Source organism: Anabas testudineus, chromosome 22 (genome assembly GCF_900324465.2).
Source record: "Anabas testudineus chromosome 22, fAnaTes1.2, whole genome shotgun sequence".
NCBI classification, from domain to species: domain Eukaryota; kingdom Metazoa; phylum Chordata; class Actinopteri; order Anabantiformes; family Anabantidae; genus Anabas; species Anabas testudineus.
Window position 1 is genome coordinate 17,928,191 of NC_046630.1, and position 20,771 is coordinate 17,948,961.

Here is a 20,771-nt window from a genome sequence, read left to right on the forward strand (position 1 = left end):
GCAAAATAGCATCAGACAGTCAAGGGAAGGAAATGTTAGAGCTCAGTTTGGTTCCAAGATTTAGCATTCTCTCTTTGAAAAATGAGACATCTGCTCGTACAAAACGATAGGACCAAAATTACACGTGGTGCTTTCCAAATGGCAGGTATTTACTTCTAGTCGTTATCATTAATCATTAATCATTATTAGGATGTACAGTATTGAAAGCTGAGTTCCAGGTCACCAAGACGTATGGGTATAAGATAAATAATATACAGTATATGTTAACATACTGCAGCTTAAGTAGAGACAAAACCAGGATGTGCTCCCAAATCCACAATCAGACAGTCCTGGAAAACACATGGTGGCACAGAAGGGTAGTTTACAGGATATGTAGATAGACAACCACGTCACTTGGTGGAGCCCTATGCAAATACTCTGCAGTGCAGTAATATCTGTGTTCAGCAGTGACATCAGACTGAAGGGATGAGGTAGAAGTGGACCTAACTGTTGATAAGTTGATTTTAAAAAAGTTGTTCAGTGAGCGTTAGGATCATTATTTGGCAATCAATTTAAACGGACACGTCCTAGCTATTGATTATCTGTCAGTTAATCAGATGCAGACAGATAAATAACTGGGATCGATAGAATTGATTGATCATTATAGCCTATACTTATTACCACGCACGTAGTGTAAATGGACTACATTCATTTGCATGCGGCTAGTGAAGGGTTAACAATGTGCCAGAGACGTAGTGAAGGAGGATCAACCCGGTCGTCCTCAGCTGTGACGGGCTCTGCGGTGCACAACTGACCGCCCGGTACCGTGCGGGACCGCTCGCGAGCGTCAGCGGTGAAGGAAATGGATTCGAGCGCGAGAGGAGAGAACGCGAACCCGAGCGGCCCCCGCGGCGGCGCGTGGTTGTAGAACGAGATCAAAAGGCGCGTGGTGTGCGCGGACAGCACTCCTCTGTAGCGCGTGCTGCTGGCCAGTCGGTGGCGTCGGCAGGAGCGGCCGTTCCTCCCAGCTTTGCTGTGCTTCTGTCACCGTGTCCGTCGGTTCTCTCTCTCTCTCTGTGTGTGTGTGTGTGTGTAGGTTTGCGCCTCAAAGAAAAGAGCAAAAATTAAAAAAAAAAAAAGAAAAAGAAAAAGAAGTAGCGAGAATCAAAGAGCGAGCAAGGCCCGTGCGAGGCAGCAAGAAAGGCAGGCAGGCGGGCAACAAGCAGGGCGAGAGCGCTCAGCTAGCAGCCGCACGTTCCGCCGCGAGAGATGGTCACGTCCACACCGGGGATCCTCCTGCTGCCGATGCTAATGTGTCTCCAGCACTTCGGTAACGTCCACGGTAAGTCTCAGTCCGCTGTGTCTAACCATTTGGGCGCTTATGTGTGTGTTTTTCATCTTGTGGTTTGTGTGTGTGTTTGCTCACGGGGAACGACGCACCGTGCTCGGCTAGCGTTCCCGAGCTGTACACCTGTCTGAGCCGCCCCTTGAAGGAATGACCGTGCCAGGCTACACCTCGGGCTAGTCAACCGTGCGCCACTGGGCAAAACGTCCTTTTTGGAGTCGGGGGGGCAAATTGGCTGGTTTCATGTGTTATAAATGTATTTTTAAGGAGCGCGTTCCTGTGTTTAATTAGTCATTGGCTTCGCTCTGTCTTAGCTCAGTATCTGTCCCTGAAAATGAAACGAAAGGGACCGGGAGGGATGGAGAGGCCCGTTTGGTTGGTGTTCGCTCTTCTGTGCAGCAGCCGCTCCGTCGCTGCTCGTTTTTTGGCTAATTAGCCCTGCAGTCAGTTAATTTCGCCATGAAACCCACTCAGCCCTCGCGTAGAAAGCCTCGCTTCTTATTCTGTGTACACGACTGTGCGCGTCTTGATTTCTCATTCACTTCCACCGTGGGATTCTCTCCTGCCACCGCCACCCCCATCGAGAGTGGTAATTTATTTATTTATTCCAAAAGTGGAAGCCGACAGAGGGAGAGGGGGGTGTTGCAACGGATTGACGTGGAATGGGTAAAATTGTCAGGAGGGCTGGCGAGCAAGCACCCCCAGCCCCGAAAGGGTAGCAGCTGAGGGCATTAGGAGGAGAATCCACGGCCAATTACCAAGCGCAGGTGATCCCACTGAAGGCTAAGGTTAAGTTGTGTGCTGGTACTTGTAGATCAGTTACCAACTGTTCTCTTTTTTCTTCTTTAATAATAATAATAAATTATTGTTGTCAAATCCTATAAGTTGTACAAATGTCAGAAATGAGTGAGAAATGCCAATTACTGTGCAAGCTCTCTGCACATGGGGCACAATGTTCACGCTGTTTGTTTTGTTGCATCAACGATTTAATACTGGTGTTTAACTGAATCAGTGCTGAAATGATTGGTGTATAAATTGGCGAGTTAAATGATAGAAATTAAAAATCCTATTGAAATGTGAAGATTTGTTGCCATTATCACCTTTTTATATCATTGTTGTTTTCATATGATTTTTTTTTTCTTACCATACTTTCACATTTTGTGTAATTTATAAGATAAATAACTCTATTTGTTCTCCTACAGCAATTATTTGAGAATGGAACCAGCGGATGTTGGCCATTTCCAACTTTGTGTATACGTTAAAGCATTGATCAAAATTATTATTTTGCATTAATTATTTATGTGCTTACACCTTGTAAATTAATTGAACCATCACATACAAAGCTGAATTTGCCTTGTGACATCACCTAATCAAGGTCCATACTGGCTGTCACACTAGGCTGTCATGCATAGCATGATTTGTGTTGACTATAAAGTGAAGTACTTTCTTAGTCAGTTTAAATCATGTTTTTAGTTAATATTTGTCTCCTTAATGTAGTTTTCCCCATCTTACAATTTGCTGTTAAAAGACAACTATGATCCCTTGGGCTATGGAGTGCTGAGTGACTGAAATGTTTAAGAAGCTGCTGACATTGACGTTTCCTTTCTGACCCCATGTCCATAAAATATGTACAAAACTTTTGTGTAATTTTATTAATGCAGTTGCTAATCGCGTCAGCAGCTTTGCGCGCTGTCTGAATTATAAAACGGCTCGAGCAGAGTGAACTGTGTTTGGCTGCCTGTATCTTTTTCAGGGTTTCACTCTCTTCAGTTCCCACCTTCTGTGGAAAATGGCCTTTTGGGGGGAAGATGGTGAATCAAAACTAGTGCTTGTAATGGGCATGCATACATCCCACACTATTGCCACATTCTTCTCATTCTCTCTCCCTTGAGATTGTATGAGTCTATTTGAACGAGACGTCACGCAAATTAGTGACGAGAGTAGCAGCAACACTGGCCTGATTAAAATGGATGCGTTTTTCATCCACGGTTACTGTGATACCATGTTAGACCCAGATCCTCTGCTGTATGAAGGAGGAGGGGGTGCGCTTAGATCTTGAAGTGGGTGGGGCATAAGACAGGAAGAGGAGGAGGAGTAGTACACTGCAACCATTTTTGTTACTGGGGAAAATTGCATTACCATGACCTCCAGAGTGACAGCATTTATATAGCACACAATGATCTGCTATTTTGGGAGGGAGACGGTTCATTACAGCGTCACGCCTGTTGAAGATATTTGAAACCCACTGGGAAAACCAACAGGTGAAGTACTGTCACGTGAAATAATCATACTCATGTAAAGTTCATGCCTCGAATTAATAGGGGCTAGATCATAGTAAAAATACTAATGTAATGGAAATGGCAGCAATGTGCAGATCCTAGTTTTGTAATTTGGAGAATGAAGGAGCCAAAACATTCTTCTATCAAATAAATTCAAATGTAGATTATAATAATCCTTTTCTTTGTTATTATTAAATCACCATATGGTTGATTTACTAAACAATTTCTGGTGCTCCTATTGCTCACAAAGTTGTGAAAATAGTGACATTCGTTTTAACCTTGACAAGACAAGTTGTGAAAGCTTCCTCAGTCCTCCTTTAGTGGTAGCGATGTAGAGTTGGGAGAGTTCAGACTTTAAATGTCAGCTAAAAATTGAGTCTGACACTGCAGGGAACAGAAGAATGCTTTGGTACATGTTTGTATACTTCAGGTTGTTACTGAAGTCTGTATTTGTGCTGATTGGATCAAAGTGCAGGGTGTGCAGTTTTCCAGACAGCAAGTCGATAGGTTTCTGTGGAGACACTGGAATAGTAACCCAAGAGAATACATCCTAAAAGAAACGAAACACTAGAATCCATCACCCTCAGCAACTTGGTTTGGGTTAGCAAGAGTGGTTTTGCATGTTGTCTCGTTCACTCTACACATTAACCTTAGATTATAACAAGCAATTTATCTGCTGTTGACTTTGATTTTTAGATACATTGTAGTTTCATTATGTAACATTAATCTTATTTGCTCATTCTACACTACAACACACCTGAAAATGAAATTTTAGTAAAGGTTAATTCAGAATTTATGCTCTGAACTGGAGAAATTGTATTGCCATATCCTCGAAAGTCAGAGATGGGAGCTCACAGCTGTCGGTCAACTTGTGAACGCGCTTCTGGTCTACTTCTCTTTTTGTATCAATTCCAATTCGTATTAGCTGTTGCAAGACGTTATTGCTGCCTCTCTAGCCCTAGGTATCTCAAGCTTTCTCACTGTTGCGGCATACTGTATAGTATTGCTGTATCTGTAGGACTCTGGTATCAGCATGGCTCTATAGCTAAAAAAATGTGTAGACATTGATACTTTGATAGTGTCTTATGAAATGCAAAACTGCCAAATGTCCTGACTAACTTGTTACATCCAAAAGCGTCCAAAATCTACATCTGGAACTTTGATATTTCTCTGGTTCACATGTTGATAGTTGTGTTAATCGTCCCATGACTAAACGGTTAGAGCCTTAGATTGTATTTATATAATTTCTTTCTTTGTCAAGCACAGTTACACGTGTATGTCAGCAGTGAGCAATAGATCAGGCTGATGTGATGAGTTGGGACTTCTGCTGTTGATGTGAACCTCACATAACTCATGATTTTTGTGTGTGTGTGTGTGTGTGTGTGTGTGTGAGAGAGAGTGTAATTCTGGCTTTTATGGTGTTGTAGATTTTGTGCTTTTTGGAATCCAATATGCTAAATAATGGAAAGTTTCACATCAATGAGAAGGATAATTTTGTTTTGGCATGGACAGTGTAACTTAACGTAGTGACACTGATGGAAGCTCCTCTGTTCTTAATGCTGAGGAAATGGCAGAAAAAGAAGCGGTAGATTAGTTTCTCTCCAAAGCTTCCTCTGTTGTCATTGTGATTTTATTCCTGGCTTAACCACATCTTGTGGGTATGTAGAGGTAATTTAAGGACTTGCACTATCAACCCCATCCACAAGTACACAGGATACATGGGGCACTGTCAGGTTCACGTAAATAGTTGGCAGGTGTATCAGAGCTCTAAATAATCAGTCTCTTTCACTACTTGATCAACAGATTAGATGTTTTAAAAGGATTCTAGATAAAGGTTGGCCACCTGCCCATGTTTAGACACAACTGAAAGCAAAAGGCTAAATTAGTCAGATTCTTCTTCTGTAAGTATTTTTGGTCTCGATCTCTTATAGTAAAGATTTTTTTCTTCTTTTTAAATTCTCTTGGCTTTGTCAGATGCATTGTAGAAAAGGCTGCTTCTGTTGATTATTGGGCAGGTTCCCAATGTTTATGGCAGTGTGATAAAATTCAACATCTCAGTGATAAGCTATAACAATGTTTTAATTGTTCCAGTGCGTCTGGGGAGACAAGAGCATTGCACAGTTCTAACAGGATGCTGGACAGACTCCAGCTTCCATTAACAATGGGATACTTTAGATCGAAAGCTTAAAAAACTGTATTTTAATTAAAGTAACATTTTGGTTTGGCAGTGACTTCTAAATGTTTCAATGAAATCCCAAAACTCTGAGTTCAACCCATTGCACAGCAGTAAGCCTCAAAGCACTTTATTTTAATCTGTTTTTGTTTAGATGAAAACTCAAACCACATTTCCAGAAAAGCTTGCATATTTATCAATTGGCTGTAAACTATTTATCTGACAATAGTACACAAGATCTTCAGTGTTTTTATTGACCACCCTAATTGTATTGTAAATCTACATAAACAAATGACCAGTTTGATGCTTGCAATACACTGTGATAGGGTTGGGAAAGAGACATGTCTACCACTTTGTTGCATCATATTTCATTTTAATTAAACTTTTTAAATGTTTGAGAACTGAACATACTAATTGTTGCAGTTCTGCAAGTGGAAGGATTTGCCCTCTCTGGATACAAGAACTGTTTTAAAAGGACTTTCCAGGAAAATACTTTTTCTTGATGTCAGCATATTATGTCTGTAAATCCCGAACTTATATAATATAAATATATGCCTCTTTGTTGACGGTACCTCACATTGTACCCACACATGCAAGTCAACCATGCTTGTGACACTGGAGCACCCCCATACCATCCAACATGCTGGCTTTTGCACCTTTCACAGACAAGACTGGCACTGAGTACCTGGCATCCATTTTTCCTGAAAACAAGCTGTGACATAGCCTCATGTAAACACGCAACATGTTTCCCCTGTCTTTCAGTCCATCTGGCATAAATCAAGACCAGAGAACTTTGCACCATTTATGCACAGAACTTCATGTTGTATTTCTGGAGTCGGTAGACTGTGTAAATTGACAGCAGTTTTTTTTTTTTTTTATATTACTGCAGAACCTTTGTGGTTGTACTGTGCTGCCTGAGGGCCCAAAGGTCATGCACATTCAAGGTTTCTGTCCTTTGTCTTTACATAGTAAGATGTCCCTGCATTCCCTGAGTCTTATTCATTGACTCATTTTGTTAATTTTCACTTTTCAGTCTTAGCCAGTGTTTTACATTTAGTCAGCATATGATTATTTCCCATTGAATTGTGGTGACATTGACCTGATGATTTATTACTACATCGGTAGAAAATGTGGTGGTGTTTTGTTTTCACCACTCTGATTTCAATAAAAACAAAACAAGCCAACTAAACACTATTGTGCTGAGGAATAAGAATTGAGGCCTCACATGTCCATATTTAAACTTGTTTGACTCTGTAATCCCATGTAACCCTCTTTGACTCAATGTTATGGTCTTTGGTAATGACTGACTGACCCCTTTCAGAAACAGTGGCTGTGGATGTCGACTCCCTATAGCACTGTGTTGCCCTCTGACATGTTTATTTTACATTTGAAACATGTGTTGCATTGGGTAATGATGCATTTAGACAACTTTGTTTTGTCAGTGGTATTTTGGATTGGTTGATTAAAATGCAGGTGGGTGTGCTGTGATCCATCATGCCTTGATTGTAGTGATTGAAATGGTAATGTGGATGAAAGGTCAGAGTACTCTATTCTGTAACACAACTGCTGTGAAAGTACAGCTGGTGTGGTCTTGGTTGAATGGAAGTCATTAGACTGAATATTGTGGATTTGTTGTAGGTCCCAAAAAAAAAAAAAAAAAACTTTCTAGGACTGAATTGAATAAGATGATGCCTAAAAATAGTGTTGTTACAGAGGTTCCTCATTGACCTCAGCTACAGCAAAGTCAAAAAGTGGCCCTGTGTACCAGCAAGTGACCGTAGTCTGTAATCTTCATTTAAAAAGGGGAAAGGTGAAGACCACTGACTACAGATACCAACTGTAAGCAAAGGAGCAATTGGAATTTGCTCACCTGATATTTATAGCTACCTTTAATCAAGAACATGTCTTGGAAGTTATAAATGGCACAGAGGTTCATTTCTCTTATCATGCAATGATTCATTAAGGTGAACAGCCAATCAGGTTTTCTCTCGAAGGTGGGGAACAAATCAGATTTAACGTGCTGCCAGAGGTATAGGACATGCCACACAATCTAGACTGACAGACACTCACCGGCAGGCCAATGCTGGCTGACAGCAGGTTGTTGGATTGTGTGTTATAGTCCTTAAGGAGCTGCTGACCCACTTCATCACAGTCTTTCAGTGTCTGAAGTATTCAGAGGCTTCTCCAAGAATACAATTATAGTGTTAAAACCTGTAATAGTTTTGGCCCCAGTTGTTATCCTTCTTTGACACTCCTCAAGGATTGAATGGGGAAATATGAGGCCTGACTGAGAAATGGTTATTAATGAATGAAACTGCAGCCTCTTTTTGCTCATCTCTATATGCTCCATTTAACCACCTGGACAGACATACTAGAGCAAGCGTCAAGGTCAATGTTATTTTAAGACCTCGCGTCACCACAGCTAGCACAACTGACTGCACAGTGCACTGCAACTACTGTCTAGTCCAGTCACTTCCTAGTCTAATTTCACTTTGTTCAGCAACATGAGAACACTGTTTTACTGTGTTGTTTATAGCTTGATTCTTGCTAGAGGAATTAAAATGTGATTATTTTATCTTCTAAGTGAGCATTAGAATGCTATTGATTGTTTCTCTAAACACGAGAAAATGTTGAAACCAGTAAATTTTGGTTCTCTTCTTTCAATATGACATAATTGTCACTAGGTGCTGTATTTCTCCTGTTTATTTATTTTTTTTTTTTGCTGATGTCCTTCACACAACAAATGAACAGATGTTTTCCTGTAGATATTCTTAGTGCTTTAAAATTCAGTTCTTCATTAGATATTTGATGTCACTTGTCATCATTGGTTGCAGTTGCACAGGCATGCAAGTCAAGGGGTGCTCACATGTTACTCCAAGTGCTCAAACCTCATTAATAGCTCCTCTGATTAGTGACACATGGAGCTGGTTAGGAGATAATTTAACCCCAGTGTTTCAGTCATGGTTGTCGTGATCAGAGCAGAAAACAGTCATGAAAAATGTGAAATACATTGGCCATAAGGCAAGAAGAAATCAACTCTGTGTGGCAAACTTGCATGGAGATGGCAGATCTCTTCAGTGGGGACGGATATTAGCTCTGAGTGCCAGCAAGTTCTGTTTAAAACAATTTGTTTGGAAATTACAGCACTGCAGGGAACTGCTAAACAAATGCAAATTGCATTCAAGTAGTAAATGATGATCATGATTACTTGGGGCAATAACTTCAGTTTTCCCTCACACCTTTGTCTCTTTCTTTACAGGTACTAAAACAGAATGTGAGGCCAACCAGTTTCAATGTGGAAACGGTCGCTGCATCCCGTCTGTCTGGCAGTGTGACGGAGACGAGGACTGCACTGATGGCAGTGATGAGAACTCCTGTGGTGAGAGAAGAAACGCACACACCACATGTGCACTCTAAGCACACAGAGCCACATCACTGATATGTTGTCAATAACATGAACACCAGTATGGAAAACGGTTTGTCTTGAGCAAAGCACTTGGTGATTGAATAATTAGATATGGTCTGTTTCTTTAAAAGTAGCTCACACAGTAACTAGGGTGGCAACCAGTGGCCAATTTAGGCCCAATTTATCCAGATTTTAAACTGGCACTATTCAAATTATTATAAACTCAACAAACTGAGAGTTTAATTATTTGAGTTAAAAAAAAAAAAAAAAACAAAAAAAAAAAAAACACACACACACCTTTAACACTAAATGCCTTTCCCACTTGCTCCAAATGCAAGTAAATTGCCCCACCTCCTGAAAGCTCTTACAGTGTGTTGGTTGGGATAATGCTGTCTGTGTTCTTTCTGTATGAATGTTTCTGACTATCCTGTGCAATATGTGGGCTGCAAATGGGCTGTATTTACACAGTTAATATGGCCTTTGATGGAGTGTGGGCGATGGATGACTATTCATCTTAGTTACAATTAGGCACGGCTTTACCGCCAATGTGACTAATCTGTAAATTAATTTGGAAATGCATTATAAAATGTATGTTGAAAGGGTTACCTCACCGGCCACTAGCTTAACTTTGTACATTGACAGGACTGCTGCCTGTAAATGTTTTTCTCCACTGGCTTTGGCACTTCAGCTTGACTGAAACACACCAAATCACATAATGGAGGACTATAGAGTAGGGTATTTAGCTCTACAAACTCCTTTGCCTTGCTGCTCTACAGGAAAACATACATTAGTGTGCTGCACACACAGTCACTACTTTTTAACTCCCACATACTTTAGAGTTAACAGTTGCGGTCCAACACAGCACGCTGTATGTTTCTCTTCATTCCAGTGAATATACAGTAACGTCGTCACATTCACTGACATATTGTAGGTATCATGTGACAGTTGTGACATGTTAGCTTGGTCCCATCAGGAGCCTTCCCAGCATCCTTTGGGAAAGCATGACCTGGTGATGGGCAGATAGATCAGAGCTAAATATGGATATGGATAGAGGTGTGTGTGTGTGTGTGTGTGTGTGTGTGTGTGTGTGTGTGTGTGTGTGTGTGTGTGTGTGTGTGTGTGTGTGTGTGTGTGTGTGTGTGTGTGTGTGTGTGAGAGATAAATGTCACATCTTCATTTTTCTTGTAACATCTATCTGGGTCATATGGTACTGGAAGGGAGAGAAAAACGGAAAGCAGTTGGAGAAGAACAGATGATCATACCTCAATTATAAATGTACAGAACAAATTATTGCCTTTGCTCTAATGCATAATTTTCTAAATTCGGTATAGTGTACCTTTCCCCAGCAACTCCCACAATTAAACTGTGTATATGTTTCAAGTTTAAGGAGGCATATACCCTTCGAGCTGTTGGAAGACTTTTAATGTGAAACAACTGCAGAATGACTGAATACTCCATGACTCTGTTCTTGCCTTGATGGTGAATGTGCTGTGAAAATGTAAATGAGCCAAAATAACAACACAGATTGTGGACTTGTCAGTCCTTCAGCCTCTCTGACAGCCACTGATATTTTGTTGCATTTGAGTCTTTCTGTTGTCAGTAGAGACCGGAGCCATTTGAACTTTCAGCTCAGACAGACCCAAAGCTCAGAGGCGTGGGACAGTTGAGAAAACCATAGTGAATGAATTAAAAAGGAGAGTGATAACAAGGCCCACTGCAGGCCGCTGCACTTGTGGCTCAAATCGGTTTTATTTCTTAAATACATACTGTATTTGTATTCTGGTCAGACGCTGAGCAAAAGGTCTGAAGGAGACACTCGACCAGAGTGAGCAGTAAGTTGGTAAGGGTTGAGCATGTGTTAAGTTGTTTTAAAATTCCTAACGGCCCATCTTTACTTTTCCAAAAGTGCACAAAAAAACCACAAAAGCAGTGGTTTGTCATTATTCCATTTAGACCATTTAGGAATGTCGTTCTTTGTAATTTTGAAAAATGTCAGTGGGATCTCTTACTGCATGCATTTTTAAGGCAAATGTTAAGTTCGTACTTTACTCAGTCAGAAGGCTAACAATTGTAAACTTTTCACTCTTTGGTGTGTGTGTAAGAACTTCACAAGTCATATCTACAGGGTGTTCATTTAAGTGTGAGATGTTTCATTAAAGAGCATGAAAGTCTCTGTCGCCGCTCCCTGTATAACCAATCCATCTCTTCTCTCGTCTCCCACTCCAGTTAAAAAGACCTGTGCAGAGGCCGACTTTGTGTGTCTCAACGGCCAGTGTGTCCCGAAGCGGTGGCACTGTGATGGCGAGCCGGACTGCGAGGACGGGTCTGACGAGAGCGTGGAAATCTGCCGTAAGTAAAGGGGTTTCCTCTGTCACAACACCCTTGCAGACTTCATATCAGCTTTTGATCTAGCAATGTTTTACTGGAAGCTTCTGTACCACAAAACAAATACGAGGTATTTCATTGCTCAGCTATTTTAGCAGAAAAGCTGCTCTATTTGCATCTACTTAATTTAGACTCCATACTACATCTGTGACATTCATCCCCCAAGTATTTTGGTTCCTTCTGATGATGTAAATCTCTGGAAAACATTGTGTATAACAACCTTAACAACCTACTACAACAACCTTATCAGTGGAACACTTGGTACACTAGTGAGTATTTATTTATAGCAGCAGGACAGTGTTTGGAGGTTGACTTAAAATAAATACGATTTATTTTGGTGTTAACAAGCATCCAGTCATTCAGTACTACACCTGGAGATGATTTATGTGTTGGTTAGTTTCTAGAATCTCTGGCACACAGGAAGATATCAGGCCTTATTAACACAAGTGCATTTATATTTTGAAGGCATCAAGCAGAACATTTTAAATTAAAATCTAAAATCTGCATTACCTGGGTGTGTTTTAATGATCTGTAATTTTGTAGATGTGACCGCAAGCACTAAAAATAAATATTTTCAGTGTTCAGTAAATGAGTTTCATGCTGCATGATTGTGCCACTGTACACAAGCCAGCACTCTGTTATTTATAAATAACTTTGAACAAATAAGTTCATTCAGAGCTTTAGAGAGCCACAAAGCACATGAATGCAGATGAACAACAAGGCAAAGTATAATGAACTTTTAAGCAAAACCTAGAGAGGCTTAATTACTGCAGACACTGACTGTAGTCAGTATCACAGGATTCAGGCTAAAGCAGTAAATCTACCACTTTTAGTCTCTCAGTCTTGTGTCATACTTAATGTTGTAAGTAAAATATAAATTAAGATGATTGTTCTGAATGTGTAATTGTTTTGCAGTGGCTGTTATATGTTGATGACCCACAAAGAGTTTTTATATAGAAGTCATCGTGCTTTTGCTAGTGGTGGACAGTGTAATACAGTGAATATTAAAATTTAATTCAAGTTCAAAAGTCCTCATCTTGTTTGAGATTAGTCAGAAATGTTGAAGGTGAACTGAAGTTTAGTGTTTGGTTGTCTGATAGGTAATTTCATATCCAGATAATGTATCTTTTTTGTGTGTGTTTATTTATTTAATAGTAATATTGACTGCTGCCCTCCAACCATCCAGCTGTATGTCAATGTTAGCTTGGCTTTCCTCACTTACTATTTAGATAAGTTGGGCCTCTGTGGTGTGCAGAGGACACAAACGGCAGAAGCATAGTTTCAGTGAACTAATGGTTTGGAGCTGATGAGATGTTGAAAGTTGAGGTGGCTACAGTATTTTTCGTTTTGAATAAACCATGTAAAATGTGTGCAGTGGGTCCCATTCATTCAGCAGCGGTGGTATAGTCCTACAGTATTTGAAAAATATAGGGGAAACACTGTCTGATTACTCTTATATTTAGCATTAGTTTCAGAGTTTAACAAACTGTGCCATCACAGTGCATATCAGAGACTTTCTGCTTTCCCAATAGTATCTCACACTGCTGCAGAAATTCAGTGAGGCACTTAAAAGCAGTGACAGGAGTCCCCTGTGAGCATCCCTGTCAAATAAAGTTGTTTAAATGGAGGTAAGGAGAGCAACTGAGCTTTAAATGGTGTAACTATGATGTGAGGTGCACAACTCACTGAGGTGCTATTTGGAATCAAAGACATGAGTGATGGTGTAAAGTATTTATACTGAAGTCACTATTTAATGAGAATCCCTTGTCTGTGCTGCCTGCACCGTGCCATCATAAAGACAAATGGACTTTGGCGTCTCCTCACGTACAGAGACAAACATCAGAGCAAAGATGAAGGCACCTCATCAAACACTTGGTGCTTTGATGCATGCTATGCTTCCTGATATCTTCCCTGAATGCTTTAAGCGTATTTTTTGTAAGCCAACCAAAAGAGAGATGGTAAATGTATACTGTATATTACTAGAACATACTGAATCTCAGTTCTGTTCCCACTGTAAGAAAAAACAGGGTACCAGGATATTTAGACACAGATTGGCTCAAGGATTGATATGTTTTTGTATCTTATCAGTAGAAAACACTCTGCAGCTGGTTATCAAACTGTATTTTATTCATTTCTCTCTTTTGATAATTATTGTCTGACAAACTAAGCTGAATGAGCTTGCATCAATTTGAAACAAAACAAAGCAACACGAAAATGTGTGTTGATACAGGGAGGAGAAAAATCCATGCTATTGTTGCTGCTCTAAATGTATTGAGCACCTTTATTACAACCACAACTGTTTTTGGGACAATATCAGCAGCAGGTTTTGTTGTGTGAAATTCAACATGTTTTCCAGTAAAGACAGAATGGGATGCGGAAAATACAGAAATAATGTGGCCCTTTCTTGAGCCGAGATTTATCTGTGCTTCATCTGTTTGTGAAGTGATATCTGCTGCAGCACTAGAGGGTTCTGGCTGTGTGTCACAAGGTTAGACTCGAGCTCTGAGTTTTCACTTACCACTTAGATTTTGCTGCAGTGTTGCAACACAGCAGGTTCAACAATACAAAAATAAATTATTTATTTCTTGCACAAAAATAAACATCTGTGCATCTTACAGTCAGGGCAAACCCCCCCTGCACTATTGGGTGGGGATCTGAGGTTCTATCTCTGCCAAAATGAGAGCGGTGTACTTTGGGGAGTGCTTTAAACACTGGAGTTATTCAAAGCTGATGGTTGAATGGTGTTGCCAAGGCCCTCCTGCAGTTGGAAGAAAGACAAAATAAAGTGGGTGAGGTGTTTTTTAAAAAATGTGTTGCAAAATGCAGGTGCAATGATACTTGGATTCTTAGGTTACCTTAATAATCTAGATGAGTGATGGAGCTCTGCTTTGTCCATGTGTCCTTACTCAAAGCGCTGTGGAAGAATGTTGCATGTTAAAATGTAGTCTAATGCGGTATGTTTGTAGTTTAAAAAAGTCACAGATGTGCAGTAGTTGTTGCCATAAGTATGAGTCATGGTCACACTAGGGATTTTAGACTAAATAACTTAATAATAACTGCATAAACAAGTTTATCAAACCAATGATACAGTCACTGTATGTGGTTTTGCTAATGTTGCTTAAAAACACAATTAAATCACCAGACAGGAAAGACTGTTATACAGAAGAAGGGGAAAAAAAAAAAGTAAAGCAGTATTATAGATAATAATTTAATGACACTCTATTGATCCCTTAGGAGAAATTTTTCTTTGACATCCGCCCTATATGATAATTAATATGGGGTTTGGCTATCTTTTTCAAGTACACCTCAACATGTGGCCAGGAGGAACCAGGACTCAAACCACTGACCCTGAAGCTCATAGATGACTGCTCTACCAACTTGCCTAATGTCATGTCATCCCCTGTCCATGGTCTCACAGTTTGAAGTAAAATAATTGTTTTCAAGGGACACAGAAAGTAGTGACGTTAAGTTCTGACCAAATAAATTTAGTCCATAAAATAGACATATGGTGTGAGGACATAGTTTGCATTTAACGGGAAACTACGTATTTCAACATAGTTATGCTTAAGAAGTTCATGCTCAACCATAAAATCACAACCCCTGGAGTTTTTTGCATGTTGAGGTAAATGTTGGCTTTTAATTCAGAAGCATTGTTGTTGATGTCGTGATTAGTAGCAATTTTGTTTGTAGCCATTTGACCTTTTTCACAAATTTTAGATATTTAGATATATAATTTTAGATCTTAAATATCATTGCTGCCATGTGGAAAGTAACCTGGGTAAGATGAACCTGAACTGAGCTTGAGTGGACAAAATATATAGTAAATATGTTATGCTAAATCTGTCTCAGCATATTGCTCAAATGTTTTCATTTAAAAGTTTTTGCCCATTCTTTTTTTTTTTTTTTTTTTTCCCTGTGAGAACTGAGATGAAAAAGCTCAAGATTCAAAAACCTTTATTAATCCCAGAGGGAAATTGTTTTGCCTCATTACAGTTGTTCTCAGAAAGAAAGGGAACCACAACCAGGAAAGATCCACACCAACATAAATACAGAATAACATCAATACAGAAAACTCAATATATGTACAGAATATGCGGTGTCATTTGATTTTCCCTCTATACACTTGGCAAATTTCTGATGTTGGGCTGTGCAAGTGTGACGGTCAACATAACATCCAAAGGATTCCAGTTTGTAATCCATACAGTGAGTTTGTGTGTTTTTAAGAGGTTGTCAAGTTCCAGTCATAGCTGAAGTGGCGTACGTGCAGGTCAACCCAGCAACTATAGCTGTTTTATCACTGTACTGTTTGACCAGCTGTTACACATGACTTGGCAGCAGGAGATGGAATCTAAAGTGTGTGACTGTCTGCATGCACACTTCTCAGTGAAGAAGGCTTGCCATGATGAGGTTTAAATTAAGGAAGCAAACTGCACTTACCTTCACTTAATCATTGATGGAAACACAACCATTAATATTGAAGTTACAACCTGGGTTTCACACTGTTGCTGCCATGTGGAAATCTTTCTTTAAGGATAAATTTAAAAACGTTTGATTCTGTTTTGGAAAATGTAAAATATTGCAATTATGGTTTTGAAATGGGTCTTAATGTGTCCATTGTCTGTAAGGAACTTGGACCCAACCCAAGTCAAGTCGAGACCCAATTCTGCTCTAATCAGATCAGGTCTCCTTTTACTCTCTTAGGTTTTGGGTCTGTGTCTCAATATGGTATGAACCCAAATGCACTTAAAACTGCATTGTCAGCTGCTGATGGTGTGGTTTGTTACATTGCTGCTCGAGAAAATGAGTCAAAAGTGAAGTGACGTGCATGGAAAAGAGAAATTGAGGTGTTTTATGAAAATGTGCATAGAACAAGTTAAATGAAATTTAGTATAGGGAAGTAAAACTAACTGACACATCAGTGCTTGCCAGTGTTTTTGTTCACTCCTTGTTCAGGTCTACCACACTTTGTTGGGTCTGGCTGTGCACTGGTCCTTTTTCAGTTCAGGTCTCTATTTTGTATTTATTTTTTTAAACTTAATTTATTCACGTCAACTTTAGGTAACGTTAAACACATTTCAAAAGGATTACTATTACTCTTAATCCTCCAGGCAGTTTGTCACCGAACTGGTTACATCAAAGTACAGAATCATAATCATGGCAGCATATTGTCACCTGCCTTATCGACTATGTCCTGATAATCAGTAATTCATCTGTATGAGCCACTTTCAATTGACCTTCATCTACAGTTCCACTGTTATCACAATAGAGTCTTTGTTTACATGCCTCAGTGCCTATCTGCCGTCACAGCTGAGGACTGCAGGGATAAGGCTCAAACCAGGTCTCGAAATGCTGAATATGTATGTGAGTTAACAGTGGTGACTGATGGTGCTGGAATATCTGCAGTCATATTTTAATTTATTTTGAGTTTTTTAGTTTCTACACTCCAAAAATTTCATCTGTATTAAATAGTTGAAGAAAAACAAACAAAAAACTCATACGCACACATAAGTGTTGCTGTGTTCTTTGCATTGCGCTAGCAGCTCCAGGAGAAGGAAGGGGTTTATTTTGTCACTTTAAAGTCAACCCACTACCAAAAATGTCCTGTTGGCTTCTGTAATGGTAGTTTATCTATAATTAATCTGTAAATCTGAACAGGAGAGTATGCCCCTTTTAACTGCTAATGTAGCTAACAGTAAAAACTGACTCTGCCCCCCCCCCCCCTCCCCTTTTTTCAGACTTTCCAGCACAAGTATTGGTTATGCTTTGTGCTGCTTTTCTTATTTTCGGCCTTACTGTCACTCAGTAGGCAACAAGTCGAGCCACAGCAACTCTGTGATGAAACCATTAACCATAACACTTGTTCATGGTGGTTCTCTGGTTACTGCAAATGTTGCTTATTAACCCATATCAGATGTTTTTAAAAAACACGTAGTAGGCTTGTTGCAGACTTGTAAGTCACCCTGAAAAACACGTGAACAGAAAATCCCAAGCCTCTTCTTGGCAGTAAATCAGAATTGGTAATTAGAACTGAAGGCTTAACTATATCCCCCAAACTCCCAAATATGCAGATTCACTGTTCTCTAAAAATAGATTATTCGAGATGTTGACAAATATACCTTTGAACAGATTGTTACAGTTGCATTCAGCTTACTGCACTCTTCTAATGGTTTTATGGCTCCAGTACAAATTGAAATCCGTTTTGCAAATATTATGTAATTAAATATTACAATTACACCCGTGCCTTAAACTGCTGTGAAAAACAAACATTGGCATTAATGAAAGAATATAATATGTAAAAAATATAAATTGTACAGTATTGATGGTGTGGTGTTTCTGTCCATGCAGACATGAGGACGTGTCATGTGAACGAATTTAGCTGTGGAGCAGGCTCCACCCAGTGTATCCCCATCTTCTGGAAATGTGATGGAGAGAAGGATTGTGACAACGGCGAGGACGAGGTCAACTGTGGTAAGTAGCCGTAAACATATGCATGGGATTTTACTTTATTATTATGTACTGTACATGACATAGTAGAATGAGCTTTTTAAATTACATAGTCCATCATCTGAACTTATGTTCTGGAGCTGTGACAGAAGTGAGAGGGAATATCAGATAAGTAACATTTCCAACTTTTTTTTTTTTTTTTTTTTTTTTTTTTTTTACTGTCTGGGTATGGTTTTTCCATCTTACATTTATTTACTAACTTGTTTGTTACACCCTGCTATGGCTTTTACAGTTGTCCAGATCCTGTTAGGCATTGTTAAGGAAATGCGTGTGTGATGGCCTTTGATGTGGTCACAAGATTTTGACCTGGAGTCGACAAGTCTGACTGCGCTGTTATTATTAAGCTGCTTATGTCACAGTAGTTTGTGAGATACTGACAGCTGCCAAAACCAAGATGGCTAAACCTTTTTTGCTGAGATTTGCAGGAGACAGGAGAGAAACCACATATGTTCTTGTTACGACTTGTTAGCAGTAAGTGTATGTGTCTGCATTCTTGTGCATATCTATAACAACTTGCTAGTCCCCTTGATAATGACACAGCTACAAGGCCAATTTTGACTTTGCTGAAAGTTAAATTGGTACCATGTACTTTAATATGGTGGCTTTTAGGGGTAATCAATAGTAGCAAATGAATTTGATTTTGTCTAAAAGAAAAATAAATGCATGCACTACGTAACACAATAAAACCACACCTCAAACAAAAAAAACATCCCACTAAAAACCAACATGCCTGAAAATAAAACAAGCTTACATAAAAAAATATAAAAACATGCCTCAAAGTAAAATAAGCTTGCATGTGCTGTTGTTGTATGTTAAAAATCTGAGCAGCAGCAGTTAACAATGTAAATGTAGCGTAAATATGTCTTTAACATGAATTGTTCAGTTTCAACATGACTCTTTCATTGGGAAAGTCGTGGATATCACAGTTTAATATATAAAATGTTATCTATGACCTTGTTGCAAATGAATTTTTGTTTGGTTTTGTTTTTTTTAGCGACTCAGCTGTGACCTCGCTCAGCTCTCACATCAACCCTCTCTTCTTCTCACTGCCTCCAGGTAACATCACCTGTGCTCCAAATGAGTTCACCTGTGCCAGCGGGCGTTGCATTTCACGCAACTTTGTGTGCAACGGTGAGGACGAATGTGGCGACAGCTCAGATGAGTTGGAGTGTGCTCCATCCTCCTGTGGCCCCAGTGAATTCCAGTGTGGAAACTCGTCCTGTATCCCACGCAGCTGGGTGTGCGACGACGATGTTGACTGCCAGGCAAGAAGCAACACACTGAAGTGACGCACATACACACACTCTGAAAAACAGATTACAAGTTGTTTACACAAATGGTTAAAATGAAGGTTACATTCTTTCATCATTACAGGAAGGTGACATAAGCATGGGTAAATTGTAGTAATGCTGTCTCGTTAGATCACTGCACGATTAGAATAGCAGATTCAGCTTGAATGGTTGACTGTAACCACTGATGACGAAGATGATGATGAATTGGTATTGCATGGTCTGGAAGTGAATGTCAGAAAGTAAATGTTGAGTGAAAATGAAATTCACTCTACATTATAGAGGACCTTTTATTAGCTTGCAGTTCAAATTTCAGTTCAAACTTAAGACTAGTCCTTCATGTTCTTATCAGAGAACCTGACCTTGTACTCATGTGAAGTGATGACATATTTTAAAATTGCCTTGGTAATTACTTAATACTGACTTTAACTCAAGTTTCAGGGACTCGACTCAAATTTCAGGGATTTAAACCATTAAAACACTAACCTTTGCTGTGTCTGTGTTAAACCTTAAGTTTGAAACACAGACCCTTAAGGACCTGCAAAGGCTTCTGCTGTGGTTTTTAGTCAAAATGCCAGAAAAAGGTTTTTCTAAGCTTTCAATTTTTTAATTGGAGTTAAGAATGAATGTGTAACTTGTAATAAACTATTTTTTATTTCTTCTTTGTTTCTCTTGAAATTTCCTCACAAAAGTTTAACCTCGGGTGATTAGTGTATTGAATAGTAAATTGTCAAAGTGGTTAAAGGAAATTGGATAAAAAAGAAAAGAAAAAAAAATGAAGGGTTACAGTTTTATTTATCTATTTTTTTAATGTGCTTCAAGTTCCCATCTCTTACTGGTTGGGATTTTTTCCACCACACATGCGTACACACACCTACCTATATTATTATTATTTTTTTTGCCCTCACAATAATGAGTTGCAGTGTGATGTACCTTGGTCTGCAGTTTTCACAACATCTGGTATTATTGACTAGCTGTGGTTGCGTAGACCGTTATTGACATAATGCAGTCCCCAGCTTCTTTGTAAACTTAAAGATCACATCTAAATGCCTGACCCCAATTCTTACCCTGACCTAATTCTAACGTTAACCCTCAAAAAAAAATGTCCATGTAACTACATAAAGACGCGCACACACGGTTCGACACTCATATAACATAACATATTTCACATGCTGCTGAGCAGGTTCCAGTGAGTCAGCCTTGCAGCATACCTGTTAATTGGCTGTGTGTTATCACTGTGACGATTTTGCAGAGAGGGGGTGGGGAATCTTGTTCACACCCACAAATATTCCAATTACAGTGTTCAGCAGGAAGGTCATTGGTATTCCCTCCCTTGCACACTTACACCCATTGAGTTAAAGTCAGTATTAAGTTATGGAGCTACACACACGGTTTTGCACTCCATTAATCT

At 39.5% G+C, this 20,771-nt stretch overlaps 1 protein-coding gene across 2 annotated transcripts in view; it reads left to right on the plus strand.

Annotated features, from left to right (window-relative positions):
• The first annotated feature begins 578 nt into the window (after nucleotides 1-578).
• The window catches only part of vldlr (very low density lipoprotein receptor), a 41,198-nt gene continuing 21,005 nt past the window's right edge, over nucleotides 579-20,771 (plus strand). The window contains exons 1-5 of one of the 2 annotated variants that reach the window (XM_026339752.1): nucleotides 579-1,321; nucleotides 9,036-9,155; nucleotides 11,409-11,531; nucleotides 17,913-18,035; nucleotides 19,128-19,336. In XM_026339752.1, coding sequence (XP_026195537.1) covers nucleotides 1,249-1,321; nucleotides 9,036-9,155; nucleotides 11,409-11,531; nucleotides 17,913-18,035; nucleotides 19,128-19,336 — 648 coding nt within the window. In that variant the 5' untranslated portion in view covers nucleotides 579-1,248. The remainder of the gene's footprint in view (nucleotides 1,322-9,035; nucleotides 9,156-11,408; nucleotides 11,532-17,912; nucleotides 18,036-19,127; nucleotides 19,337-20,771) is intronic. The other variant, XM_026339753.1, reaches the window with a different exon arrangement.